The 27,584-nt window shown below is 53.0% G+C and overlaps 12 protein-coding genes across 12 annotated transcripts; 7 read left to right on the plus strand and 5 right to left on the minus strand.

Moving 5' to 3' along the window:
- Positions 1–769: 769 nt before the first annotated feature.
- Positions 770–5,120, minus strand: IAQ61_010301 (uncharacterized protein; the record flags this gene model as incomplete). Its single annotated transcript, XM_003841633.2, has 4 exons — positions 770–1,685; positions 1,735–4,529; positions 4,648–4,674; positions 4,758–5,120. Coding segments are annotated over 4 exons (4,101 nt in total), but the record flags the coding sequence as incomplete, so codon positions are not given.
- Positions 5,121–5,367: 247 nt separating this feature from the next.
- Positions 5,368–6,879, plus strand: IAQ61_010302 (uncharacterized protein; the record flags this gene model as incomplete). The annotated part of the gene is made up of 1 exon (XM_003841634.2): positions 5,368–6,879. One exon carries the CDS (start codon positions 5,368–5,370, stop codon positions 6,877–6,879), a length of 1,512 nt encoding a protein of 503 aa, XP_003841682.2.
- Positions 6,880–7,104: 225 nt separating this feature from the next.
- NUO40 (NADH-ubiquinone oxidoreductase 40 kDa subunit) lies at positions 7,105–8,435 on the minus strand (the record flags this gene model as incomplete). The annotated part of the gene is made up of 4 exons (XM_003841635.1): positions 7,105–8,027; positions 8,084–8,146; positions 8,205–8,254; positions 8,305–8,435. 4 exons carry the CDS (start codon positions 8,433–8,435, stop codon positions 7,105–7,107), a joined length of 1,167 nt encoding a protein of 388 aa, XP_003841683.1.
- Positions 8,436–8,733: 298 nt separating this feature from the next.
- Positions 8,734–9,934, plus strand: IAQ61_010304 (uncharacterized protein; the record flags this gene model as incomplete). Its single annotated transcript, XM_003841636.1, has 2 exons — positions 8,734–9,016; positions 9,057–9,934. The coding sequence occupies 2 exons, from the start codon at positions 8,734–8,736 to the stop codon at positions 9,932–9,934; spliced, it is 1,161 nt and encodes a 386-aa protein (XP_003841684.1).
- A 254-nt stretch (positions 9,935–10,188) lies between these two features.
- Positions 10,189–12,225, minus strand: IAQ61_010305 (uncharacterized protein; the record flags this gene model as incomplete). The annotated part of the gene is made up of 3 exons (XM_003841637.2): positions 10,189–11,863; positions 11,913–12,162; positions 12,213–12,225. 3 exons carry the CDS (start codon positions 12,223–12,225, stop codon positions 10,189–10,191), a joined length of 1,938 nt encoding a protein of 645 aa, XP_003841685.2.
- Positions 12,226–12,468: 243 nt separating this feature from the next.
- Positions 12,469–13,600, plus strand: IAQ61_010306 (uncharacterized protein; the record flags this gene model as incomplete). Its single annotated transcript, XM_003841639.2, has 5 exons — positions 12,469–12,643; positions 12,833–12,970; positions 13,020–13,101; positions 13,155–13,220; positions 13,267–13,600. 5 exons carry the CDS (start codon positions 12,469–12,471, stop codon positions 13,598–13,600), a joined length of 795 nt encoding a protein of 264 aa, XP_003841687.2.
- A 2,235-nt stretch (positions 13,601–15,835) lies between these two features.
- IAQ61_010308 (uncharacterized protein) lies at positions 15,836–19,528 on the plus strand. Its single transcript, XM_003841640.2, has 3 exons — positions 15,836–18,134; positions 18,190–18,334; positions 18,409–19,528. The coding sequence occupies exons 1-3, from the start codon at positions 17,075–17,077 to the stop codon at positions 18,743–18,745; spliced, it is 1,542 nt and encodes a 513-aa protein (XP_003841688.1). The 5' UTR covers positions 15,836–17,074; the 3' UTR covers positions 18,746–19,528.
- A 692-nt stretch (positions 19,529–20,220) lies between these two features.
- On the minus strand, positions 20,221–20,844 carry IAQ61_010309 (uncharacterized protein; the record flags this gene model as incomplete). Its single annotated transcript, XM_066098739.1, has 1 exon — positions 20,221–20,844. One exon carries the CDS (start codon positions 20,842–20,844, stop codon positions 20,221–20,223), a length of 624 nt encoding a protein of 207 aa, XP_065951284.1.
- A 478-nt stretch (positions 20,845–21,322) lies between these two features.
- On the plus strand, positions 21,323–22,158 carry IAQ61_010310 (uncharacterized protein; the record flags this gene model as incomplete). Its single annotated transcript, XM_003841644.2, has 2 exons — positions 21,323–21,419; positions 21,740–22,158. 2 exons carry the CDS (start codon positions 21,323–21,325, stop codon positions 22,156–22,158), a joined length of 516 nt encoding a protein of 171 aa, XP_003841692.2.
- A 793-nt stretch (positions 22,159–22,951) lies between these two features.
- IAQ61_010311 (uncharacterized protein) lies at positions 22,952–24,263 on the minus strand (the record flags this gene model as incomplete). Its single annotated transcript, XM_003841646.2, has 2 exons — positions 22,952–23,667; positions 23,783–24,263. 2 exons carry the CDS (start codon positions 24,261–24,263, stop codon positions 22,952–22,954), a joined length of 1,197 nt encoding a protein of 398 aa, XP_003841694.2.
- A 517-nt stretch (positions 24,264–24,780) lies between these two features.
- IAQ61_010312 (uncharacterized protein) lies at positions 24,781–25,570 on the plus strand (the record flags this gene model as incomplete). The annotated part of the gene is made up of 2 exons (XM_003841647.1): positions 24,781–25,250; positions 25,309–25,570. 2 exons carry the CDS (start codon positions 24,781–24,783, stop codon positions 25,568–25,570), a joined length of 732 nt encoding a protein of 243 aa, XP_003841695.1.
- A 715-nt stretch (positions 25,571–26,285) lies between these two features.
- On the plus strand, positions 26,286–27,461 carry IAQ61_010313 (uncharacterized protein; the record flags this gene model as incomplete). The annotated part of the gene is made up of 1 exon (XM_066098740.1): positions 26,286–27,461. The coding sequence occupies one exon, from the start codon at positions 26,286–26,288 to the stop codon at positions 27,459–27,461; it is 1,176 nt and encodes a 391-aa protein (XP_065951285.1).
- Positions 27,462–27,584: the final 123 nt, after the last annotated feature.

Raw genomic sequence — 27,584 nt, forward strand, 5'->3', positions numbered from 1 at the left:
CCCACCTTGAAAACACACACATACACACACACACACTTATACCCCTGTGATCTACCAGCCCACCCGTGTAACCCAACCCATCCCCTCGCCAAACAAAACAGCCCACACTTCCACAGACACCTCAGCAGGGCTGACACACAGTCCACAGTCTAGCAGTCTAGACTGCACCGTCGGCGCCGTGTCTCTGTGGTACCCTACACCTACCCCCCCCCCCAGCAAGACAATGACCCAGGAAATTAAAAAGACACAAGGGCATGCGACGTGGCAACCAGGCCCGTGAGTTGAGGAAGTGTTGGCTTGCCCAGGTCCTCGGGGTGAGGGGGGTTTCGGTTTGGTGGAAGGAAGACTGAAGATGGAAAATAGGAGACGCAAGATGTTGTACCAGCTGTACTCAGCGTACAATATACGTCGCACTACTATAGTAGCAAAGAGCTACCAGAGTACCTACAGGACACAAACAGCTGTCAGCTCATACGCCTGGGACACGGTTCACAAAACTACCTTCTAATTTGCAGAAGATGAAGGTGTGCGAGTCCGATGTGTTGGGTGTGTTTAGGACTCAAGGCGAGGTGGCGCTGTATGTCGGGATGGGATGGGATGACGAGTGGTGTTGCATGTGTTGTCCCATCTCCCATCAGTACATGCCAAGTACAACGGTACTACATCCTTCATCTCCCACACAAGAATGCAACATGCCTTCTAAAGATCCAAATCTCTTGATATCACCACTACAATCATAATATTTACAGCCCCCAGCCTCTCCGCGCCCTTACCCTTCCCCAACCATGCCCTCCCGTTCCCGACAAACTACACACCCCCTCCCGACCGCACTCTTAATAATATGCGCATGCGCCACTTTGGCGCCCACACTGCGATTCCATCGCAGTCCGCCTGCCAAAGCATCGCTTGCAAGCGTCTGCTGCAATGTCGCGGCGACACTAGCACTCGCGCTCGTCTTGGGGAGGAGACAGCTGAGGTGGAAGACATGGCCGCATGCAAAGCCCACGAGTGTGTCACGGGACAAGGGCATTGGGCCATCGACAATGTCGTCTTCCTCCGGAGTGGGTAGGGTAAAAGGACGGTGGCAACCTGTGCAATGGCCAGGCGGTGCCTCGCCTTCTGGTGCTTTGGCTGGTGCTGGGTCAAGGTTTGGCGCAGCGGTCAGGGAGGATACGGCGGTGCTTTTGTTGTCTGCTTTGGCTGTTGCTTTTGCGGAAACAGTGGGGTCCACGCCTTTGGTTTCAATATCAATGTGCTTCTTTCCAACATGCTTCTTCTCGTCGTCGCAAGGCATGACTTCGAATTTCACGGCTCGCTTCTGTCCTGCGCGTAGTGTGTCCATGCCTGCTGCTACTTCGCCACGCAGGACTCTTGCTACGCCTTCAGAGATGGAATATTGGATCTCGTATTCTCGGACCATGCGACCGATGCCTTCTCTTAATCCTTCAATTTCGAGTCCCTCGGGGATTCGACGGACAAGTTTTATGGGGTCGATTGCGGTTCCCACTTCCTCGAGCAGGCCACGGATGAAGTGAGGTTTATCCATGGAGTACTCTAGGAGATCATTCCAGAGGTCGGGGTCGTCTTGTTCTTTTGCAAAAGAAATGGCGAAGCTGACGTCTGAGAGTTTCTCGATGATAAGTAGCAAAGCTCGTTTGGTTTGGCCCGTCTTCGAGAGGATGTGCCTGCGCTGTGTTAACTTCTCGTCTACGACATACAATGCTCAGTACCTACACAAGCTCTGGAATGTAATCCCTTCGGTCGCATTCACTTGTAGCCTTGTTCAGATCGTAGCTCTGCGACTTCCGCAAATACTCCATCAGCAACGGTCGATCGTACTCTGCAAAGAGCTCCACCATCAGGTCGGCAAACTCTTCTGCAACAATTTTGCCGTCGGCTGCCAACCGATCCTCAGCTACCCGCTCTTTTGCTGTTTTCGCTGTGCGCTCGTGCATCTCAGGCTTCCAAAGTCGACGAAGATAGAAGAATAAGAAGGGCCTGAAGATGGCTTCTCTTGATTGGAGTTGATCAACAACGTCACCAGCAGGTATCGTTCCGCGACAACCTTCCTCAACGAGCACATTGATCGCCTCTGTCGAAGCTTCTTCCAGCTCAGACATTGGCGCAGATTTCATTTGCTCCTTTGAAACACCCATGAGTATGAAGCCCGGGATATCATCGCGTACCGCTTCCACGAGATGGAAATCGCGTATAAGTGTCATCGTAGCATCTGCATTTTGCAATCGAATAAAGCATCGCAGTGCTTCCCTTTGCCGACCGCTTGCAAGAAACAACTTTGCAAGTCCATCCTGCAATATTCGCCAATCGCGACCTTGTTCCCCTCCCTCGACAGAATCTTCTGTAATGTCGCCGGTGGATAGCTTGCTCTTGATGGCTTCAATGACACTTGTAATGTCGAATAGCTCTGGGTCCCACTCTTCTAGTAAATTTTTGAAGCGTATTCGATCGTGTATAATGTAATGACCAAGCACAACTTCATAGACCATGGAGGGTAGCGGTGGCTGGATGGGCTTCTTTGGTATGTATGCCGCGATCTCGTTGAAGTGGCTGGTTTCAGCAAACTTCCACACCCAGTGTTCCCAGCGTGAGGAAGTGCCTAGCACGCGACCTGCTACCTTACCTGCTTGTTTCCAATCACCAGCACTGACAAGCTGCTGCACCCACAAGTCACCAATACGCCGTTTTTCCTTCTCCACGGCAGAATTTTGGTTTGCTCTAGTTGCCGATACCGTCGTCTGTGACTCGCCTTCATCGGCAAAGAACTCATGCAAACTCCCCTGCTGCCTCAGTGGAGTACCAGCGGGCGAGCCTTCCGAAGGTAACTGAGAGACAGATGCAATAATTTCTGGGTGATCTTCCAAAAGCTCCCAGGCATCCTTGTAGTTTTCGTGCTCCAACTCCCACTGGAAGTGATCTGTCAGTTCTCGTTTGATGGCCAGGACGCAGTCGTATGGGCTGTGTATAAAGACTTTCAATCCGGCTGTAGCCGCATTGGGGTGAATCAGAGATGGACTCCGGCTAGCAGCTGTTGTTGTAGTCCCTACGCTTGCCGATGATGTAGATGGTGCTCTCGATGGTGGTTTACGATCCGAACCGCCCATTGGGATATTCATCACATTGGCTCCAGCAGTGAAGATGCGGGCCGCGTTTGCACCAACGTCCCATATGCCACCACCTATAGCCTCGAGAGCACTCCTTTGAGCGGGAGTCATCGTCTTCGGGTGTGGTACGTACAGGGTTCCAAGGTGATAATCTGCCGCCGAAAGAGTTTCGAATCTGCTGACCGTCAAAGAATCGACTTCCACCTCGTCCGAGGTTGCAGCATCAATCAGCTTGAGTTCAGGAGAGAGCCCGTTTGTACGTCGATGCATTCCACGGCGAGGGGTTGTATCAGCACCAGTGATGGGGTTATCGTCATCATCACGGGTCCGATAGGCAAGAACAAGAAGCAAGGAAGGGGTATAGAGCGAAATGCCAGAAACAACACAATCGTCAAAACGAAGGAAATGAACCACTTCGGCACTCCCTACCGATCTCGTGCCTGCATCTTTGCCAACTCCCGGACCTCCTGCTTGGATGTGAACAATCCATGCAGCGTCTCCCCATCCTATCACTAGCTTCTCGACCTTGTTCTTCCGCAGGGCTTTGGGCTGCTCAGACGAGCGAAGGTGCGGCAGGGTAGTCTCTGGCTTGTCATGATGACCGTTCATGCTGATGATGGCATCGTCATCAGACTCCAAGGATCTGTCGTCGACCCATTCCATGCGGGCCTTCCAGACTCCTGCCATCTCCTGCCAGATACGACGATTGGGCTTGTCGATGAAGCCTATACGCTTCCAAGCTGATTCCGAGTCTGCGCTGTCGAGATGGAGATTGGTTCGCATGATTCGAATTCCATGCTCGTTTGACCAGGCCACAAACTTGCCAGACAAGGACCATTTGATGGCGCTGATGGTGCCTTCACCTGAATGCAAGATCGTATCCCTGCCGGCATTACCACCAAGTCCTATTGCTCCAAGCCAACCTTGTGCTGTTTGTGATGCCGAGCTAGTGTTGGCCGTCGCGCGTACGCCCTGCGGACCGCCAACGGTGAGGATCAGTTCGCCTGCCAGACCTCCCGAAAGATAGGAGCGATCGTTCTTGTAGTCGGGTGAGAGCGCAACAGATTGCACGGGCCGCCCAAAATTCCGCAGGGTAACATCTTTCGGATCTACCAGCGACGAGACACAGACGTGTCCGTCGATCGAGGACGAGGCAATGTATATCTGATTCGAGGGTATTGCGGGGACCTGCGCCTGCCGTGGTGTACGCGGAGACGAGGCATGGCCAGCCGCGGGCGCTGCTTGTCGCGAGGGGGTGCCTTGCCGATCTTCGAGTGCGTTGGGGGTAGTAGCTTGGACGAATGGCTGCGACGCAAGAAGGGGCGACACCGATATCGCCGTCACTGAGGCGGCAGGATGCGCATTGTAGGTACGGAGACTTTGGAACGAAGGGATGCTGAGGGCGTGCTGGTCAACAGGTTAGCACAGTATGTCGGTACGTTTGTAGCGGAACCAAGCGAAGCGGTGAAGGGAAAGGAAGGGAAGGTAGGGCAGGGCCAGGTCAGGCCAAACTCAGAAGACTCACTATGTTTCCATTGTGGGTGCCGACTATCTACACAGATTTTAGCCATGTTTCGCACAATGTTCGCCAGACCATTCATCCCCCAGCGCAACTAAGCAGTCGAGCATTCATACCATTTTGTCCCCGGCGACCATGAAGGTGCTCGTCGCGTCGCCATTACGGTAGACGGGCCCCAGGCTGCTCGTCAGACGGCTATACTTGAGCTTGGGCTCCTCGTCCACCTCGTCGTCGTCGTCGTCCTCTTCCTCACTCTCCTCCTCGTCGTGCTCAACTTCATGCTCGACCCTGTCTCGGCCCTCGCTCGCTGCCTTGTCGAAACGTGGCCCGTCGCGCGCCGGCGTCCGCGGAGCATCTTGGGTGTGTTCCGCAGCCATGCTGGCGGGGACATGAGCTGCGGCTTGAGGGGGTTGAGTGGAGCGGCTCGGGAGTGCTTGCAGAGCTTCGACGGTGCTGAGGTGTTGAAGCTTCGAGATGACGCTGTTGGCCAAAGGCAGCCAATGACGCGAGCACTACCGGTAACGGGCCAAGCGAGCGACGACTGGGGGGGAACGCGGGCGTGGGGCAGCATTGCAAGGCTCAAAAGCTCTCCGCCATTGAAGATTGCTCCACCTCGGGACGACGACGGCTAGTTTACTTCACACACACACACACACACACAAACACATGTTGCCATTGCTCCTACTCTGCACGCAAGATGCCTTATTCTGGTCGTCTTGAGCAGGCATGGCACTCCTAAGACATGCTCCCCTCTATGTCTCCACCAGATTGGCCCGATTGACGAGACTCGTTGCCTTCCCCCACAATATTGCCGGCCCCTTATGGTCAACATGTCGAACACGGCCACCAACAATATCTGCATCTGCCACCGCCATTCGCCCCTTGTCAGCAGCAGCGAGCAGATTGGGAAGAAAAGTCGAGGTTGCACAGCAACAGGACGTCAGCGACAACGATGAATTGGCAAAGGAGAGCCAGCTTCAGCATGGCCGCAAGGGTGCGCGCAAAATAGCCGGCAAGACGTCCTCTCTGCGAAGCATCGCCGTGGAGGCACAAAATGCACGCAACTTCGTTGTAAAATCCAGAGGCGGGACACGCTTCATCGACCCTGACGCCGAAACCAAGACGGTGACCGCCTACTGCGCCGCTGAAATCTACGACCTTTCCACGGCCGCTCGACTGGTCAAAGCCCAAGGCTACGACCTCGATCCTTACCAGACAGGCCTCTTTCCCCAAGTCATCCACGTCCAGATCAGCGAGAAGCCTTCCGAAGTAAAGGACTACCAACAGGGTGACATCTTCATCTTCCCCTCAGGCACAGTGGTCGCTTGGAACGTCCGCGAGCGAGAAGCCCTCAAGTTCATCAACCAAATCCTCCCTCCAGCAGCAGAAGGCTCGCACCTCGATCTGCTCGAGACAGAAGATCTAGATTACCTCGAAGATCCCAGCAAGGAAACCAGCCAAGTGGTTGGCGACACCATTGTCCTCGGCACCAAAGCCGAACCCGCAGACCATCATCCCTCAGACCCCTCATCCCCATCCCACCCAAACACGACCAACACATCCCCAACCACAATCCTCCATCCCACCCCACCAGACCAACGCCACGAAGTCGACACCATCCTTGCCAAAATTGCCTTCTCCTCCGGTCTCGCCCGCTCCACCAAGCTCGCCGTCCTCGAAACCCTCCTCTCAAACTACCAACACTCGACCCGCGACATCCCCACCATGCTCGCCTCATCCCAACCCACCTCTCTCCCCAAGCGCACAAAAGCACCCTTCACCCGCTCCTTCATCCTCCGCAAAACCGGCGAACTCCTCTCCATCCGCGCTCAGCTCAACCTCTACTCCGAGCTCACCGACAGCATGCCCGACATCTTCTGGGATTCGCGCCACGAGCTCGGCCTCGGCGAGTATTACGACCAGGTCGGTCGCGCGCTGGATGTCGGCGTGAGGATCAAGGTGTTGAATGATAAGATTGGGTTTGCGCAGGAGATTGCAGCCGTGCTGAGGGAGCAGTTGAGTGAGAAACATGGGTTGAGGCTCGAGTGGGCTATTATAGCCCTCATTGCTGTCGAGGTCGTCTTGGAATTCTATAGGCATTGGGTGGAGAGGGTGGAGAGGGATGATCCGGGTAGTGTAGAGGCGCTGTTACGGCAGTATTTGACCAAGGTGATGAGGGAAGAGGACGAAGAGACTAAGGAGAAAGCAAGCGTGACAACGACGAAAAACCAAATTTAGACTCTCCAAGACTGATCCAATAACGGTCCATGATAGATACAAACATATGATACCCCACTCCATAGATATACATGAGCCGCACATCTCTAAACCAAAACAAATGCCCCCTCCCTCAGATTCGATCTCTACAAATCATTGCAGTCGGTCGGTCGGCCAGCCCAGATAGTGAGCACGGATATATACACACAAAAAGAAAAAATTCCATTTTCTACCAGCAAAGCGCGTCTATTGATCGTCGAGAACATGAAGATACTTCCTCTCCTCCCGCTTCTCCTTCTCCGACATGGGCGGCAGATCGTAATAGGACGAGCTGCGGTATCCGCGCAGGTACTCAAACGTCATACTCCTCAGCTCCACGGGCTCAATATCGAGATCCTTGAATGTCTTTGCCTTCTTGTCAATGGTCTGGTCAATGAATTCCCGCTCCACCTCGTCGGCAGAGTGGATTGGCCACCAGAGCAGCTTGTTGGCGTAGTGTGCAATCGGTTTGAGGATTCTCTTGGGAATGTTGATGTGGCGTCGAACCTTCATGGCTTCCTTCTCGACGAGCTCGTTGAGTTCGGCCATGGAGTACTCCGAAGGACCGTAGAGTTCAAAGGTTTCGGCTGCGGTCGTGTCGTCGTGCAGCATCTGCTCGAGCGCCATGCCAACATCAATCACGTGAACCGGTCGGAGGCGCTCTTGAAGGTGGTTCGCGGTGATGACATACGAGGGGTAGGCAAGACGATGGAGAAGGCGATCCTCGAAACCAAACATGGGCGCTGGGCGAACAATAGTGGTTTCCGGGTAGATGGAGCGCGCTACCTGCTCACCCCTGGCCTTGGTGCGGTAGAACTCGGATGGTGAATTGACGTCCGCGCTATGCGACGAAACCTGGACGAATCGGTCGATATCGTACTTTGCAACGGCTTCAGCAATGCGCTCGGTACCCTCGACATGGACATCCTCCAGGTCGAAGTTCTTGGTGGGGTAGTCGCGACCAATGAGATTGTAGACAATGTCAGAGTGTCGCACACTCTCTTCAATCGACTGCGTGTTACGGAGGTCCATTTCGATGAAGATGACACGACCCAGGTCTCCCGTGACTTTGAGATGACGCTTCGCCATTTCCTCTCGGTAGGGAACAATGACGGTACATCCTGAGCGGGCTGTTCTGCATATTAGCACATGGTCCACTTTGCGCCTGTAATAACAGTCCACACACCCAGTCTGTTCACAATGTATCTTCCCAAGAATCCCGTGGCTCCGAAGACAGTCGCAGTGTATCCTGTGGTTTGGTGTGTGAGCAAGTCTGTACTGGACTGCGGATGCGGGCTGCTACACACCTCCGATACTTGACCGTCCGCCTGAAACCGTCAAAATGGGTTTTCCTGTCCTGGGCCAGTATTAGCGACGTATTCCCGCGAGACATGTGCATCCTCCTACCTCGTTATCCTGACATCGTGGTTGATCTGTTGCGGGCGGTAGACGGAGGTGGAGAATCGTGCTGCGCGTGTCGACGGTAGCTGGGCCGGCAACGCCGCTCCCTTTCGAGCAATGCGGAGTGGCGTGGCCATGTTTGCGGCAGTCAATGGCTGGAGAGAGAGGGTGGTATGCAGCGCTGCTTGGGGGGCAGCTCGGATGAACCGACGTCGATGGTTCCTGGTCTTGGCGGAGAAGGGTGCGCTAAGCCGTGGTAACTAGGTAGCTTGCCGCCGCAACGCCATCACCAGCAATATACACATTGTGCCCGCCCTCACACAAACATCTGCGCCATCCAGCCCACTCTCCCCGCCAACACCACCACCACCACCATCACCGAATCCAGACATAACCTCCTTGGACGCTCCTTGGACAGACAATCCCCCCACCATCATGGCCATGGACACGGACACGATTCCGAACCTGCTGGGCGATGCGCGGGACCAGGCACCAGAGGAGCTGCAGGAATACTTCATCACCTTCGAGGACTACTGGGAGCGAAAACTGTGGCACGAGCTGACCGACAAGCTCATTGAGTTTTACGACCACCCGGACAGCGCAAAGCAACGGATACCCTTCTTCGAGACGTTCATCAAGAGCTTCGCGAACAAGATCAACCAGCTCAAGCTGGTCACACTGGGTCTGAATGCTGCAACGCAATATAAGGGCAAGTTTCGTATCTAAGGGGCCACTTATAGTTTTACTAACTTCCACAGATGACAAGGAACGCCTCACGTTCGTCGACAACCTTGCAAAGAGCGTCAACAAGCCCGCATCACAAGACGCCTATGTCTACGCCACCGTAGCCGCGGCCAGTATCCAGCTGAGGTTGCGGGACGAAGAAGGCGCCAAGAAGAAGCTCGAGGAGTGTGAGCAGATACTAGACGGTTTCGATTCCGTCGAGACGGTTGTGCACGCGTCATTCTACCGTGCCAGTGCAGAGTACTACAAGTCCAAGCACGAGTTCGCCGCCTACTACAAGAACGCCCTCCTTTTCCTCGCCTGTGTCGATGTCGCCGACTTGGAGCTCCGAGAACGCCAATCCCGTGCTTACGACCTGAGCATCGCTGCTCTCGTCTCAGACTCGATATACAACTTTGGGGAGTTGCTGTTACACCCCATCCTCGACTCGCTAGTCAACACCCCGCACGCATGGTTACGCGATCTGCTCTTCGCCTTCAACCGTGGTGACTTGATCGCATATGACGTCCTTGCAGGCAACATCTCCAAGGTCCCGCTTTTGAAGGAGCATCAGACCTTCCTTTACCAGAAGATCTCCCTGTCCGCACTGACAGAGACCGTCTTCCGCCGACCACCACATGACCGCGCCATGACCTTCTCAGAGATCTCGCAGGAGACCAAGGTCCAGCCAAACGACATCGAACACCTCATCATGAAGGCACTGAGCTTGGGTTTGTTGAGGGGTCAGATTGACCAGGTCGCAGAGATTGCACGCATCAACTGGGTACAACCAAAGGTGCTGGATATGAAGCAGATTGAGAGCATGAGGTCAAGGTTGAAGGAGTGGGATGCCAGCGTCAACCAGCTTGGTAACTGGATCGAGGGTGTTGGCAAGGATGTCTGGGCGGCTTGAGAAGCTAAAAAGCAATCTCGAATAGCATCATTGTCAGCTCATTCCACCGCACCACAGGTTGTCTCCACATACACAGGCGTGGCATGCAGAAGCTGTAAGAAAGATACCTACGTGCCTTGTGATGATAGATTATAGCCAGTGTCACCAACAAACTGGCCCAAGATATGAAGAATCATGACTCTAATTCTTTCTACAACGCAACCGTGATGTACAATCTTTCCTTCGCTCTCCAGGTATCATCATCATCCTACCCTTTACTCAAAAGCTCCCGTCGCAATCACACTAGTATTAATCGCCCAAGCCGGCAACCAGACCAAAAACACCACAACCTGGGTCCACAGACCCCAAATATGCCATCCCTGCGCCGCCTTTTCCAGAATCAAAGCCATATTGCCGCCCAGCAAATAGGTAGCCGCATGCATGACCAGCAAAGGATTCAGCAGCGCCATGAGGCCCAACAAGGCTACATTCAAGCCCAGACTGCCCGTCCGCCTGATGAAGCTAAACGGGATACAACTGACGCCGACCAAGAAACTGAGGGAGAAGTTGAGGGTGGCGAGGACGGCGAGGAAGACGCCGAGGAGGAGGAGGGAGAAACATTGGATCAGGGTTGTTTCCTGAGTGGAGAGGGGCCGGTTGTTGAAGAAGACGAATGCGATGCCTATGGGGATGACGACGGTGATGTTAGCGGCGGTTAGGAAGAGGCCTTGCAGGTGGTCTTCGTCCCAGTGGTTGAAGACGTAGAGGGGGATGAGGCCGGCGAAGTGGAGGACGAGGACGAAGGCGAGGGGGAGGAGGAGGTGGCGTTCTGAAACTGTGGTTAGGGATTTGGGGACAATGGAGACGGCGCCGTCTTTTTTAATGACCTCGACAGCTGGGGAAGGGGGGTTGGGAGGTTCTTTAACGGTTCCAGGATCTGCAGCGGCAGATGTTGATGGGTTCTCGCTAGAGGTTGAGGCTGGCTTGTCGGAGATCTTGTCTTTTGGTGCGGTGGATGCAGGGTTGGCGATAGGCTCTGTGGATCTTCCGCTCTGTACCCAAAGTGCGATAGCCGCGATGCTGAAGTTGACAGCGATAAGCATAGCCGAGGGAAGGTAGGTCCCGATGCTGACGAAGCGGTTCGAATGGAGCAAGAGGTAGAAGAAGAAGCTTTGGTGGAAATGCTCCAGCAGGTTGTTCAAGCTGCGAAACAGAGACTCGACCGTCTTCCCAAGTGATATCTCGTCGTGCCAGCCATCACCGACCGTTTGTAGAGTAATGGCGTCGACGTGGTATGGGATGAATGATGAATGCGGCCCGGTTGCGTAACCCATACCCTGCGATAGCATGCCTCGAAACATGGTCTCCAGTCGCACCTTGTATGCGTCGTTGTGTCTCCACATGTTCTGTATGCCACAAGCAATGCCCATCTGCCCGGATGCGATCTGCACCGCTGTATTGAAAAGATCCAGATTGGGGAGCTGGCCATTGACCCCATCGTACACAATGTGGAGCTTTTCATATCGATGACCCCAAGGCCCTGCGGGGTAGTCGACCGCGACAGCTGCTTGAAGGGCTCCACTCTTGATCTTGAGTCCCTCGACGTAGCGCTCATCGTGTGCATCATGGTAGGCGTCCACCCAAGCTTGAGGACCTATGGTACTGTCTCCAGAGACTAGAAAAATGATGTCCTTGCTCCACAGACTCCATCGTTTGAAGTATCGAGCCAGTGTGAGAACCAGAGCTACCCCAGAGTTGTTGATCTCATTGTCCATGTTCCTCCATGCTCCGACGAGGACAATTGCCTCGGTAGCGTCAGCGCGAGGGCCCTGGAGGATGGCGTACACATTCTCATTCGCGATTGTGCGGTTGGAAACGGTAAAGTTGTACTTTTGAGTAGCAACCTTGAGGTTCTGTTCCTTGAAAATGGTCTCAAGCTTGTGAGAGCGCCTGAACTTGTAAGCTTTCTTCTTTTGCAAGGCCCTTTCATGGGACTTACTCTTCCACAGGCTTATCAATCAGCCCAAAGACTTCATGGCGATAGGCACGAAAGACATTGTGCTCGCTGCCACCGAAGTATGTGTGTACTTGACCTGGTAAGAGAGCATTTTCGGAAATGTAGGTCCCGCGCGAATATTCATTCAGAGGAAGGACGAGCAGCCATGCTATGCCAACAATGAGACACAGCGCCGAAAGGTAAGGTGGGATCTTGAGAATGCGGGCATCTCGGCGGAGCGCCAATATCGATGCTGCAGACGTTAGCCGTCACTCCTCAAAGCGCATGTAGAGCACAACCTACAGAGCAACGCCATCACCACCACAGAGTCAATTGTACCTTTGGAAGGAAAGGAGAAGGGAGAGTCGAGTCCTCTTCTCTTCTGCCCAGCATCTGGCGCAACTCCGTCTGGGAAGGTGTTAAGGCGGGAGGATCGACGCTTAGCGCAACGCGGTTCCTGAACCCTAGTGACGAGGCGTGCTAGGCTGCTTTCTACCGCTAAGCTGTCTTTCACACGTCAACGCGCCTGCATCTCGTCTCACACCAGTCGCGCTCAGCAATGCCGTCGTTCCCGCAGTTCAGTCCCACGCGCATACGGTCGTATCTGTTCCGGTTGCCATTCTGTACTCGACTGCTTGTCGTCGTAATTCTGGGATTATGGATTGCGACAATCCCGTTCCCATGGATCAGGGAGTTTGGGCGGCTGGAGCCGGCTAAGATGGATTTGACACAGAGTACGTTTATCTTGTATGACAGAGAAGGAGACGGAAGAAGTCGATCTGATCGCTGGTCTCGAATCTTGCATCTTTGGAATTCTGTGCTTCTAGATTGACGGTCAGGAACAAAGAGGACAGATATATGGGAAACCTATATCAGATTGCTTTGGAATATTCTTAAAGCTAACATACTATACTACACTGTAGTGCATCGACTCAATTTGTACCCAGTGTTACATTTGAATTTCTTCCACATGATCTTCAACTTGGTTGCGGTAACGCCTCTCGTCGAACGATTCGAGTCCGAATATGGAACCCTAGTCACACTGGTGCTATTCACAGGGCGTAAGGAATATCAGGTCTTTGGTTATCGGTTGCACTAATGATTTGGAAGCATTCGGAACGATACCAGGAGGAGTCTATACGCTCCTGGAGAAGTTCGTTCTCAGGAGCAACACCATTGTCATGGGAGCAAGGTCTGTATAGTCCAGGCATACACCGATATGGGTTGAAGACTAATGAATTTTAGCATATGGGTATTCCTTCTTCTTTCAGCAGAAGTCATGAAGACACAGAAAACAAATCCTTATTTTAGGTGAGCCAAGAGGACTATGATTTCCCTACATGACTGACTCCCTCAGTGTTGGCCCGTACAGAGTCCCCACCTGGACGACACCCCTCATGCTCGTTGGCGTCACGAGTATCCTTGTACCAAACGTAAGCCTCATCGGACACCTCTGCGGCGCCGGCCTCGGATATCTATGGGCATCTGGTTATATCAAATTCCTCGTACCCCACGAGAAGATCCTCAGATGGCTCGAGACCAAGCTGAACTTGCTTGCAAGGCTACCACACTATGTCAGTGTAGACCAGAAAACATATGGTCGTTACGGTGTCCTGCCCACCGCCGCGATACCGTTAGGCAACATGCCCAGAAGTCCTGTAGTTGGAGATGGACAACGACTGGGACCGTAAATATGCACTTTCTTGAGAATCCCTCACGATTTCGGGCGTATTAGCATTATGAGAACAATGAGCACCCGGCGTTACAGGCGGTGCATATGAATGGTAGTATCTGAAAGTTTGGCTTCAGTCAACGTGCAGGTGCGATAGACTTCATGTAAAAGTAACATGTTTCACGTCAGATATGTATTACATACTATAGACCGTTGACACCAGCTTCTGCGCACTCCATTTGTCAGTGACGTACAACGCTCTGGTGGTTTAGCCACAGTTAGCCCTGGTTGCCCCTCATCGACCCAGCAAATTTCATCTCCTCGCCCCACCACCTTCCGCAACCACCCACCCGCAGCCAAATGGCTCGATAGATATACTAGGACAGCGTAGAGATAGACCTCTCACGCTTTCAGTTTGCTATATAAATGGTTTAAGCGCCAAATTAATCATACACGCACAACGCGAGCTTCCAAGTTCGCAACGTCCCGTTGGTGTAGTTGGTTATCACGTGGGTCTCATATCACCATATATGACTACTCTTTGAGTAGAAATCCCAAGGCCGAGAGTTCGAGTCTCTCACGAGACAAAGTGGTGTCGTTCTTTTTTTCTTTTTTTTTTCTTTGTTTTTACTCAAATTGTCTGCCAACAGAGAGATTTTGAAACTGGATGTTAGGATCTTCATAGATGATGCAATTCAGAATTGCATGGCATGCAGGCATCCTGTTGTTGGATGAAGTTTTGTACGAGACAGTTTCTTTTTACGCCATCGCCCCTTTGCTCGTCTTTGATATCTGCGGATCTCTGATATTTGCGGTAGGTCATGGTTGTGTTTTTGCACCATCTCCAGAACATGTCTCACCATCTGTGCAACAAGAAAGTCTTGCAACACGCTTCTACTAATATTCCATGAGGTGTATTGCACTACCAATCAAGAAATACTCAATATGTGCTAGCACGTGTTTTCATCAAGACTGCAATTTATCTGGCAGTGTCAGGTAGGTATGTAACATCCTGATCCAGCGATCCAGGTTCGCAGGTGATCGCAGCAACAACGGAGCGCGGGGCAAGCGACTACTTGAAATGGAAAGTCTCAAGAAAACCGTGGATTGTAGAGCTATCTGAGGGGCAAAGGGGGCAGCACATGGCGAGGGGCAACGAGGGGCACATCAAGGGGCAAGTATCGAGGGGCAGCGGTGGCGGGGTGAGATGGGATGGAGGGGCAAGGTTGGTATCAGGGGATGCGAGGTGAGCGAGCGACCCTTCCAACCCAGGACATGCGGGGAGGGGGCGGGGGAGTTGAGAGCGATGGAGATGCGATATTGAGACTCGTGGTGTATGGGTGAAGTATGGTAGGAGGTTGTGGTGTGGGTACTTTTTATTGATATACTTGGTAGTGTGCGCAGATTTTTGTCATTGTGGTATGGGATATGTTACAGGTGGTTCTTTTCTGCTGGCTTTCATGTCGTTTTTTTTTGATTGATTTTTACGACAGGCGGCAGTGTTTGTTAAAGTATCACTCAGGAGGAGAATCATGCAGGTGCCTTCCTTTGATACCAGAATTTCATTAGGCGGATGTTGATCTGTTTGCTAACTCGTTGTGTTGGAATGAAATGTGTGGACTGAATCATTGGGAAACCATGATAGAACTATGTTCAGATCGTTTTGATTGACATGGTCTCTGCCTATTCGCATTACCGGTACGCAGCCTTAGGTCTCTGCTGTGGGCGGTCATCGACACGGAACAGATGAGCTCACTTGCCTTTGAATTCACTGTCCGTACGGTCAAAGAGCCTCAAACCCCTTCAAGAACTCGCTTCTTTCTTACGATGTTCTTCAAGAGCTTTCTTGGAAAGAAACAAGTCTCCGTGATAATCACAGGAAGTATCAATCCCTAAACTGGCCGTCTCGTTCTTTCACGCGTCGAGCAACTCTGACATGTCATTAGTTTAGCTTTTACCAGCTAGCAAGATCGATCAACTGGCTAGAATTAGAACATGAAAACTGGCTCGGACAAGGACTATCTAGTCCAAGAAGAACACTACTTCTCCTACATCGCGCAAGATCAGGAAAGGCCGAGAACGTACTACTACAGATTTAATTCAGGTCTATAAAACAGCATCGTCTTGCTGGTTTTCAAACACGATTTTCACCAGCTTATCTACGTCAAAACCTATCAGTTCACGCAGCTAGATTGACTCACGAGACGAGATTACTCCACATCGGTTCACTTCAATAATGCCGGAGGAACTGGGACCAAATTTCAAGCTCACGATTTGTTCCTCCTCTTCGAATTTGAAGCGCTACTATACTTTCACATCGATGCTGTAAAGATCTTACATGATAAAGCGTTAGGCATCTACCACACATTATGCTGAACAGCAGCGAGGCTGAGTACCAAATAGAAGTATCCAAGGTGACGCCAACCACCATGACTGCCTCCTTATCCAAGGCTTCTATAACAAGTGACACCAGCTCACTGTGCGTATGGTTGGTTCGAGCTACGCAAGTGCGAGGAGGAGAATTAGCTTTCCTCGTTTGTGGAGTTGTAACCAGGCTCTAGGTACCGGTAGGTAGGTCACAAACAGCTAGTACTACCTCCCGACCGGTACATATCACACGTCGCTAGCTCATCCCAGCGGTAGCAATAAGAAATGCGCCGTGCATGTGGTATATGTTATGCTATTCTAGCCATATGCATGGCAATATCCGTATTGGCTCGAGTCACCACTGTAAACGCCGCGCTGATGTTGGAATCAAGATGTGATTGCAATGTCTGTCACGACCCCTTCTGTATGTATTGATACTCAGTCGTCGCTGAGCTGACAACGAAGGTGTAGGAATCCGGGTTCTGAAGGCTCTCATTCTATGTTTGATGATCAGTCACTCCCTCTTGCGAAGTAGGTATTGACCTCGGGAGCCGGGAGTCCCGGGTATTGTGTGACGACAAGGGTGACAGTAACTGCTCGACACTTCCCTATATGTTGCTACTATACTGCTGATAAATACTAGAGATGGCGCGTCGCTATCTAGAATGATCTACTACCGGTAGTAGTCCACGAACGTCGCCAGCAGATGAATGTCGTGTCCAAAAGACCAAAGCAGCACCACCATATACGGCAACGGCAAATGCTCCAAAGCCAACCATACCAGATTCAGCTAGTTTCCGAGCATCCAATCAACAGACCCCAAGCTCTGCTTACCGTGAACAAATAAAGAAATGCCTCGGCTCATTACCCCAGCTTTGACGCGCGCTCCATCTCCACCAAAACGCGGACATTGTCCGCGAACGAAGCTAGTCTGGTTCCCCCTAAGCCGAGGACCAACAGTGTCCAAAGACTTGTGGAGGTGAAAAAGGTCGTGTGTCCATTCTTTCCCTTTCCGCGAATCTCGTCGCTCTTGTTTGCTCGCGCACTGAGAATTGCGAATTCTTTTCTTGTTGTTATTTCGTCGGAGGAGACTCTGTTTTGACCTGGTTCTGGTTCTTGATTCATCATGCCCCACGCTACTGCACTCACGCGCGAGTCCGTCGCCACGCACAACAAGCCCGATGACCTATGGTGCATCATTGACCACAAAGTCTACGACCTGACCGACTTTGTCGATGCGCACCCCGGCGGCTCCGTCGTGCTCGAGCAAGTCGCTGGCACGGATGCGACGACGGCCTTTTACAACCTGCACCGGCAGGAAGTGCTTGACAAGTACGAGGCCGAGTTGTGCATTGGCACGATTGAGGGGGAGAAGGCCGAGGTGATTGTGGGGAAGCCCGGGGATCTGAGTCCGGTGCCGTATGCAGAGCCGTTGTGGTTGCGGCCGCAGTTCAAGAGCCCGTATTTCAAGGAGAGTCATCGGGCGCTGCAGAGGGAGATTCGCAAGTTTGTGGATACGCACATCACGCCAGAGGCACAACAGAAGGAGAAGGATGGCACGTATATCAGTCAGGAGCTTATTGATAAGATGGCGAAGAACGACATGCTGGCTATGCGTCTCGGGCCGGGGAAGCATCTACATGGCAAGACATTGATGGGAGTTGTCAAGGGAGAGGAGTTTGACTACCTACACGACCTGGTGCAGGCACAGGAGGGTGTTCGGGCGAATGCTCGAGGCTTTCAGGATGGTAACATGGCTGGTATGACGATCAGCTTGACGGCGGTGTTGCAGTGGATGCCAGAGTCTCCGCTCAAGACGAGAGTGGTGAACGAGGTGTTGTCTGGCAAGAAGAAGATGTGTCTAGCCATCACCGAAGCGTTTGCTGGATCAGACGTGGCGGGCATCCGGACGACGGCGAAACTGACGGCAGACGGCAAGCACTACATTGTGCGCGGAACGAAGAAGTGGATCACCAACGGCATGTTCTGCGACTACTTTGTCACCGGATGCAAGACCGACAAGGGCTTCTCCGTCCTCCTGATTGAGCGAGATGAGAATGTCGAGACCAAGTTGATCAAGACGAGTTACTCGACCACGGCAGGAACGGCCTTTGTCGAGTACAACGACGTCAAGGTGCCCGTCGACCATTTGCTCGGAGAGGAACACAAGGGATTCGTGGTCATCAGTACGTCGATGTGGTGAGTCTTGTGGCCATGATGGTCCGACTGACTTGGTTGCAGTGTCCAACTTCAACCACGAGCGCTTCATGATGGCGTGCGCCGTGATCCGCCACTCGCGCACCGTAGTCGAGGAATGCATGAAGTGGTGCAACCAACGCATCGTTTTTGGCAAAACGCTCATCGAACAGCCCGCCATCCGACAAAAGTAAGTACTGTAATCCGACCTCCACAGCCCATTGCACACAGACGCCATTCCCAGACTAACCTCGTCCCCTCCAGACTCGCAAAAATGATCTCCCACGTCGAAGCCAACCAAGCCTGGCTCGAGCAAATCGCGTACCAAATGTCGCACATGTCCTACGCCCAACAATCCAAGCAGCTCGGCGGCCCCATTGGCCTCCTCAAATCCTTTGCCACTCGATCCGCGCACGAGATTGCCGACGAGGCTGTGAATATTTTTGGCGGCCGCGGGCTCACGCAGTCGGGCATGGGTCGCGTGATTGAGCAGTTTCACCGCACGTACAAGTTTGATGCCATTTTGGGCGGGACTGAGGAGATTTTGGGGGATCTGGGGGTTCGGCAGGCGTATAAGGGGTTCCCGAAGAGTATGTTGTAGATTTTTGGGGTGGATGGATGGATGTAGTACATGATGGTAGGTAGTGCAGGCTATCCTATTATTGGACCACTCGGCCACGAGATTTTCCCAATCATCGCTTTTAGATTCCTCATCCCCTTTTCGGATTCCTCATTCCCTTTTCGGATTCCAACGCTTCCCCATCCCTTTTCGGATTCCAACGCTTCCCCTTTCCAAACGCTCTGTGACCCGTCAAGCTTGGAACCGGGCAACCCTATCTGGCAAGCCAGCCGTGGTGACAGCCTTGCCCCAAGGGGGAAACCCACGAACCTCGACGCCAAAAAGGGGAAAAAACGAGAGTTTGACAGCGACCGTCCGGGTTGGGAATTCGTACCAGAGTAGAGTTTCACCCGGCTTGCCCCCACGAAACTTTAATCGTGCACGAACCGAGGGTGTGGTTTCCGACATGGAGGACCCAGGACACCAACTGACTGGCTGGCTGACTGCAGCGCCCACACATGTACATCCAACGTCCATACGCACCCCGTTCCCATGCAGGACGCAAAGCCGATATTGCAGGTTTGTACGTGGCTTGTGGAGAGTGATGCAGTGGAGAGAGCAGGTTTTGGGCTGGGAAGTTGGGGTTCCACACTATATTGTTCATGCATTTGGTGTTGCTTGATTCTGCTGACTCGTGGGGCGGAAAGGGAGGTGAAGGGGAGAGGGGATTTGTGCGCGGTGGGTGTGGTGGTGCATTGAGGAATGGATGGGTTGCATGGATGAAGGGGTGTGTGTGTGTGTGTGTGTGTGTGTGTGTGTGTGTGTGTAGAGTAGGATAAGGGTGGCTTGCGACAGTGGACAGTGAAGGTCAAGACTGGACATTCGCCATTTGCCACCAATCAGCCTCGCACTCTGGCCCTGGCGCGATCCGACCAACTTGCACCTGCAGCGCCACTTCCGGCATGCCAGTCTGCCAGGCGCTGTCGTCCACGTGTTACACGGCCGCTAGACATGGGGGCCCTTCACCCTGTCCTCTCCTCTCTCTCTCTCCCTCATTTGCCCACTCAGACATGGTTGTACGTACAAGTACACTCCAGTTCTAGTCCAGTATCCATCTTCTCCACCCGCCTCCCCGACCTGCATCGCATGATTCACAGCTGAGATTTGCATGTCACACGGGCCCTAGGACTGGCGTGGTCCAGGAGGAAGAAGAAGAGGAAGAGGAAGAAGAAGAGGAAGAGGAAGAAGAAGAAGAAGACTGACGTGCAGGTTTGCGACGAGGACCAGAGACGTGTCACATGTGCAGGACAGGGCGAGGAAGGGCAGGACGGCAGGATGGGCTAGGGATGGAGTAAGATGGGGATGTGCATAGGGCATGGTAGTATGCGGTGAGTGTCTTGGAGGCTGGGAACACAGACGTACCCTACTACTACTACTCTATCGGTACTGTATACCTGCCCACTACTGTAATGTGATGCACAGTACAGAACACTACCCCCACCCATCCACCTCCACCTTCAAGTCTTTCGGGTCACGGGGAAGGAAAGGAGTCCAATATCGGAAATGTTGGGAGTCACGGTAGGTGGGAAAGGGAGGGGATTGGGTTTCTCTGGTAGGGTAACAACAGGATGCACAGCAAGTAGGAGGCCATCGTTGAACTGCGGTCGTCGGTTCCTGAGGCTGAGGCTGAAGCTTGGGGCGCTGGACAGGGGATGTGGGGAGCTCCCGTTCCTGTCTCTCTCTCTTTCTCTCTCTCTCTCTCTCTCTCTCTCCATGGAACACGATGGAAGAGAAGAGGTCGGTGACAAGTTTGGTGTAGGAGTATGTTGTGTAGTGTGGAGGCGGGTGTAGTCAGGCGGCCAAGCGTCGAGTGTATTGGTGCTGGGCTGGGTGCATGATGATGGAGGATGCACGGCTGCATGGCGCCATTTGGGCTTTGTCTGTCTCCTGTCGTGTGGCTTCGGCGACCTCTTTGCCATCGGAGCCTTGTCCAGCCTGTCCAGCCTGTCCAGCCTGTCCAGCCTGTCCACTCTCCACTCTGCCACTGTCCAGGCACAACAAGGGCTTTCTTTCTTCAAGAAGCGCCGCAAGCCCGAGCTGGCCTGCGATTGCGTCTGCCCTCTTCTGCCTGGCTGCTGCATCCCCTTGAGGTCGCCCTCTTGACTGTTAGTTCGGCTTCACAGGCTCCTAGCAGGCCCCATAACCTAAACCCTACCCTACCCTTACCCTACCTCAACTACTGCACCCGCCCGTCCTTTCACCTGTCTCTCTTCCCTGTGCACAAAATCGACCCATCCCCCCGACTGGCAAAAGGCCACCCTTTAGTCATCGGCCTCCTTCTCTCTCTCCACTCCCACTACTACTTATACGTCACCAAACCCACCCCCCCCTTGGCCGCTCGACTCCTCGCTCTTACCACTCACTTGCACTCCACCCTCCTCTGCTCTCCCACCGTGCCATCTCTCCGTCTCTCTCCATCGCTCCATCTGCTCGGCTCCATCTCTCCGCGCTACACACTTGCCCATCCTCGTCATCAGCCCGCCCTGACCGCCCATCATCGCCACATCAGACCCTCTCTTCTTCAACAAACCAAAGACGACGCCTCGCCACCCAATCATCATGCGCCGCACATGCAGCATCTCGAGCATCAGCTCCTCTAGCTCAGAAGTCGAAGACACGATGCAAATCTTCGTCAAGACTGTTTCCGGCAACGACAGTACGTTCTCGCCCCCGTCCCCATCCCGCCGGCCGTTCCGAGATTCGGAACGAGGTGTGCGGGTGCAGGTGCATTGTGCATTGTGCATTGTGCATTGTGCATTGTGCATTGTGCATTGTGCATGTGTGCTTGTGTGTCTGTGCCTGTGTGTCTCTGGTGTGTCTGTGTCTGTGTGTGTCTCTTGTGTGTCCTCGGCACACGACAACAACGACGAACAGAAACAGAAAGCCTCCATGCCAACAAGCCACGCCACCCACCACAGCAGAACAGAAGCAAAGCAAAACAAAACAAACCCAAAAAGCTAACCAAACTTCCCCCAGCAATCCCCCTCACAATCCCCTCCACCACCTCAATAACCACCCTCCGCTCCCTCCTCGCCCTACGCACAAACCTCGCCTCCCCCGCCGACCTCCGCATCGTCCACGCCGGCAAACACCTCGCCTCGCCCTCCACCACCCTCGCCGACTACGCAATCTCCCCAAACTCGACCCTGCACATGGCCCTGCCCCTGCGCGGCGGCATGCCCCCGAGGAAAATTCGCTGCTCCTTCAAGGACTGCAAGGATCGCGCACAACCCATTGTCGGCGACTGTGGCTTTTGCAGCGGACATCATTGCTCCAAGCATCGTATGCTGGAGGATCACAAGTGTGAGGGCCTCGAGGATTGCAAGAAGGAGAGTCATGAGCGTAATGCGACAAAGTTGAATAGCGAGCGTACTGTGGCTATCAAGGGTGTTTGACCGGCATCACCTGTCTGGCTCTCTCTCTCTCTCTCTCTCTCTCTCTCTCTCTCTCTCTTGTCACAGCTCTTTGGACTTCTGGACGGCGCTCTGGATCGCCATGGTTTCCTCTTTTTCGGCGCTGAAGCGATTTTGACCCCTTTCTTTCTTCTTGTTCTTTTTGGTGGCCACGCGGGACCTGTTCATGCCTCTGCGTCCTCTGACTCCTCGACCGATGGCGTCTTTGCTCTCTCCCTCCCTTGTAGCGTAACAGGCGGCGCACGAGGCGCTGTCATTGTATGGCCATGGCTAGCTAGATGAGTAATCGAGATGTATAGTCTTCACCTTTTTCCCCTCCTCCCTCCCCTTTTTCTCTCCACTAACACCCCCTCCACCCCCCTTTATTCCCCGCGTCCTCGCAGCAGGCGGGGAGGTTAGGGATGCTGTGGGATGTGGATGTTGTGCATGGCTCGGACGGTGCTGTGGCATGCGGCTGGCTGTGGCTTGGGTGTGTGAGGTGGGTTTGACGTGGCGGGGTGGGATTTGTTGCTGGGTTTAGGGTTGGGGGTTGGGTCAAGGCAGCTTGGGGGTGGATTTGTGGAGGGGAATGGGGATGTGACCAGGTGTGGGTGTAAGGGGGGTTTGCTTGGGAGGCGTGTGGTGTTGTTTATTCATCCATACATTATTGTTGCTTTTACTATCTTGGACGATTTTTCTTGTCTTCTTGTCTTCTTTTTTTTTTCATACCTAGTATCTTTCTACATTTATACCCTCTTTTTCTTCTCCCTCCACACTCCCCTCTCCCCCCTCCCCATCACACCCCAAAAACCCCCCCAATCTCCCGCACCCCCACCTGTCCCCCCTCCTTTACAAGCCCCACAATCCGCTCATTCAGCGGACTCGGAACCCCCAGTCTCCTCGCCTGCCCAACAAGATACCCATTGATATAATCAATCTCCGTGACCCGACCCGCCAGCCGATCCTGCCGCATCGAACTCGTGTTTTCTGCCGTTTTGGCGCCGACGGCGTAGACGAGGGTGCGGAGGTGGGATGGGGTGGTGGTGGTAGGAGTAGGAGGAGCAGCTTGGTCAGCCAGAATAGCCAGAATAATATTTGAGATTTCGGCAACCAGACGGTCGATGAGCGGGATGATTTCCGTTTCGGAAAATAGTTTGCCGTTTTTGCAGGAGAAGAGGAGGGTGAGGGGGTTGATGACTGCGTTGATTGTGAGCTTTTGGAGTTGGGCGGGTAGGAGGGCGGAGGCGGGGATGAGGGTTGTTGAGAGGTTTGGGCAGCTGGATATCAGGTGGGCGAGGGTGGATGGGGTGCTGGTGTCTGGAACGGGCTTCCCGGTCGAGGATGGGAGAGATGGGGATGAGACGACGGGACCGATGACCGCATCGGCTATACCCGCGTGAACAGAGGAGAAGGTAGAAGTCGCATAGACGCCGTGATTGAAGATTCCGGCAAGATAGTTTGGCCGGGTGGTTTCGTCTGGGAAAATCTGCGTATTCACCTCGTCGATTGTACCTAAGCAGGGGGGTTTTACGTAAGCTTCATAAACACCTCTCTTACACCCATCCATCCATCCATCCATCCACGCAAACAAAACACCGCGGAAAGAAAAAAGAAAAAACTTCCGTACCCATCCCATTCTGCAAAAACAACACCGTACACCCACCCCCAACCCTCTCCCTCACACCCCCCAGCGCCCTCACCGTCGCATGCGTCTTCGTCGCCACAATCAACTGCTCAATCCGACCCCCTCCACCCACACCACCAGCACCAATCTCCTCGTAGCCAAACCCGCTCTGTCGCTCACACACGCCAGCACGCACAATCTCGATGCCTTGTCCCGCCCGCTTCCACTCGTCGACCAGGCTGGCGCGGTGGAAGAGCAGGGTGATGGGGAGCTGGGGGTGATGCTTTCGGAGCGAGTGGGCGAGCAGTTTGCCTAGGTTGCCGAGGCCGAGGATGTGGATTGTTGAGGGGGGCATTGTGGGAAGGGGGGGTGGTTTGGTCAAGGGGAGGTGTGGTGGGTGTTGGCCTGGGTTAGTGTCGTGTTTGCATTCTTGAACATTGACTGGTACGTGTGCTTGGCGATGGTGGCGCGCAGATTGTCCCATGGGATTTCTTTGGATGGTGGGACCAAGGTTTGTGTTGTATGTGTGGGAGTTGTATTCTACTCTTTGTGTTCAACATGGAATCTAGGCGGTTGACAAGGATTACCTACCTACTCTAGCTAGGTACCGGTATGATCTGCTTAGAGAAGATGCATGTACAACATCATTTCTGTCGTAACATCAACATCCCACCATATCCCAGTATATATATCCCACAAAGGAGGTGGGGTAACAGTGTTCACTTTTGCCCCGTTTTCTGCGTGTGACAATATTCTAATTGCACACCCTCTGCACATCCTCCTCTTTGTAATAATTCCCCGCCAGACCTCTGTATCTAGAGCCATCTCCGCAAAGACAATTCACTAGTGCACATTGTTAGTTCCGTAGATGCCAACTCGAGAACTAACGTCTATTCATCCCAGCCAGATCCGGTCTGCTCCCCCACACCAACAAATCCGCAATTCCACCTCTTCAAACATCCAACATCAGCCTTACCCAAGATCACCAACCACCACTCACCATGGTCCTCACAATCCACCACCTCGGCCTCTCCCAAAGCGAGCGCATCCTACTCCTCCTCGAAGAAATGGCCATCCCCTACACCCTCACCAAGCACACACGCGACCCCACAATGGCCCCCGCATCACTCAAACAGCTCCCAGGAAACCTGACCGGCCAAGCACCCTTGATGCAAGATCCAGACACCGGCATCACGCTGGTCGAAAGCGGCGCCATCTGCGACTACATCCTGGCAAAGTACAAACACGAGGCCAAGACCAAGATGTCGCGCGAGTATGGCGAGCAGGGCTATGCGGATTATGTGTATTTCTTCCACTTTGCAAATGCCACGCTGCAGCCGGTTATGGGGCAGGTCATGTTGCTGGGGCTTGTAAAGGCGCCGCAGGATCATGTCATGGTGCGGTATGCAACTAATAATATGCATCAATCTCTTCAGATCCTCGACGACCATCTCGGACACAAAAAGTGGCTGTAAGTTGGGAAAAGGTATAGATGCTCGTTCATGTCTGTCTGCTTATCCTTGTGTTAGTGCGGGTGATGATTTTACGGCAGCTGATTGCATGATGATATACTCACTGACTACAAAACGCTATTACGGACCGCTGGTGAGCTATGCAAAGTATCCCAACATGGTAAGATATCTCAAAGACGTTGGTGAGCGGCCCGCGTATAAGAGAGCCATGGAGAAGGGCGATCCTGAGATGCAGGTCTTATTGGGTGCGGAGCCACCGGAGCAGAGCTTGGTGGAGGTTGGAGGTGTGACTTCGGATATATGGAAGAAGAAGACGTGATGTAGAAAGGGGCAAAAAAAATTCAAAAAAAATTCAAAAAAGAAGCAAAAAGAAGGTCGAGTACCCCAAAGCGGAGGAAAGTCGTACCGGTACTCGAACCGACGGTGAGCTCGCAAATCGCTGTTGCTTAACACCCTTGCACTATGTGGATCTCCGCTCCGCACGTTTGCCCATCGGTTGCTTTAGAAAGATCCTCCAATACATCGGTATATGTGCTCTGCATCAAATTGGAAAGACGTGTTTCAGTTAGTACGAGTATCTTCTAGGTCACAAGTATGAGGTCATTGCGTGCAAACAGACAACAACCAGCCCGTCCCCTTATATCATTAAAAGCAAGAGCAAACGCAAGCTGTCTCCCCTAAGAGGCCTAGTGGCTCATATTGCCCTAACAACTACGGTTTCTAAGATATATGCATGGCGGCGTTTGTTGTTTTGCTAATGCTATCCGATTTCACTGTACTGGAAGTAACTTTGGACACTCTTGGGCCGTGGTTTTTTACATAAGCTGCATCAGATCTAGGTGACTCTAAAAAGCTGATAGAACATGAGCACAAACTGAGACCTAGGAGTGACAGTGAATGGTGAACGTCCACGAGCCAAATATCTACAGTCACATCAAACACAACAAGTATTGAGAAGTCTGCAACCACACTTTGCGTCTCAACCTCGAACAACCGATCTTAATACGCGCTTATCGTTTCCTCGCACCCGCACCATGGACGCTTCCGTCAATCGTTCCGAAGTCGCACTCGACACCACAGCAGCGCATCATGTTCCAGCCACGGCAATAGTTTTGAGCACATTCGGAACCTCTACACTGAAGAAGCTAACATCCAGATCAACTGAAGAGATTGCGTTGTTGTCAGAGATGTGGCAGGATGTGCAAATCATGAAAGCGCAAGAGACGAGCGAGGAGAAGGGTTTCACGTACCGGGATGCAGGATTCCTACTGGCTTTGCCTGGTGGTATGGCAGAAGAGTTCGTCACGTCCATTTGTGTGGAGAACAGCTATCAGCAGGGCGCTGTGAAGACGAATGAGATGCAGGAAAAACAACTGAAGCTTCAGTACGACAGAATGAAGCTAAGGAAAATGCCCAGAAACGGGGCTCTCCATGCTGAGCATATCTACAAGCAGATAAAGGGTTGGGGCGAGGTGGAAAACAAGCGCGTGCTTCTGAGGGATCTTGCCTCGTTGATGCAGCTGGGCGACGGTCCTACAGCAGAGATATTTCGACGACTGAAGAAGGCGGAATCCGAAGAGAAGACAAAAGGCGAGAAAGATACCCGAGGGACTGCACATGACGGTGAGTCCATGCCAAAGAAACACACCGCACATGCTCACCATCGTCAAGCGGAGCCTCCCGGCTTGGGCAAACTCTCGATACATCATGCTCTCAACATCCAGAGCTCGGCTGGCATGTGGATTCCATCCTCGAATGATGCCACTCACGACAAGCGAAAGCCTGAAGCAGACAACACCGACGACAAAGCCAAAGCTCAAGAAGATCTCAAGACCAAAAAACCAAGAGGTAGGTATCAGCCTTGGGTAGGCGAATGGAAGTGCTCCGTCTGCGGTTACTGGAACAGCCCCTCCTGCGACACCTGCCTGGGCACCAAGCCAGCGAAATGCGAAGGGAGAAAGGATTTGCATACTGCCGAGATCCAGCTCGACGATGGAAATCATCGAAAGTTCCACAACCCAAATGAAGATCCAAAAGTGTTTGCTGGTGACTGGCAGTGCAGATGTGGGCGTTGGAAGCCGATTTATTGCAAGGAATGCGGCTGCGGTTGGTGTAGGAACGCGTCCAATCGAGTGATGCAGCCTGGCCCGAACAAGGTCTTCCGGCGTGAAAGTTACGTCAACAAACGCAACCCTGCATTTGCATGGTGAGGCGAGCTCTAGCTATGGCTATCTGGGGCCCTGGCGCAGAGTAGGTATACAGACTATTGGTGTTGGTATGATTCCAAGATAGTTTCTCTGGCCTTTCAAGAATTGCGAAAAATTGTCACCTTC

This window comes from Plenodomus lingam (genome assembly GCF_022343315.1).
Source record: "Plenodomus lingam strain CAN1 chromosome Unknown contig_8, whole genome shotgun sequence".
Taxonomy (NCBI): Eukaryota; Fungi; Ascomycota; class Dothideomycetes; order Pleosporales; family Leptosphaeriaceae; genus Plenodomus; species Plenodomus lingam.

What these genes read in the sequence shown, in the direction of transcription:
- IAQ61_010308 (XM_003841640.2), top strand. Translation starts at nt 17,075, where the DNA reads ATGCCCCACGCTACTGCACTCACGCGCGAGTCCGTCGCCACGCACAAC. An exon ending in CAAGGGATTCGTGGTCATCA is followed by an intron (nt 18,135 to 18,189) that starts GTACGTCGATGT and finishes ACTTGGTTGCAG; the next exon opens with TGTCCAACTTCAACCACGAG. An exon ending in CAGCCCGCCATCCGACAAAA is followed by an intron (nt 18,335 to 18,408) that starts GTAAGTACTGTA and finishes CGTCCCCTCCAG; the next exon opens with ACTCGCAAAAATGATCTCCC.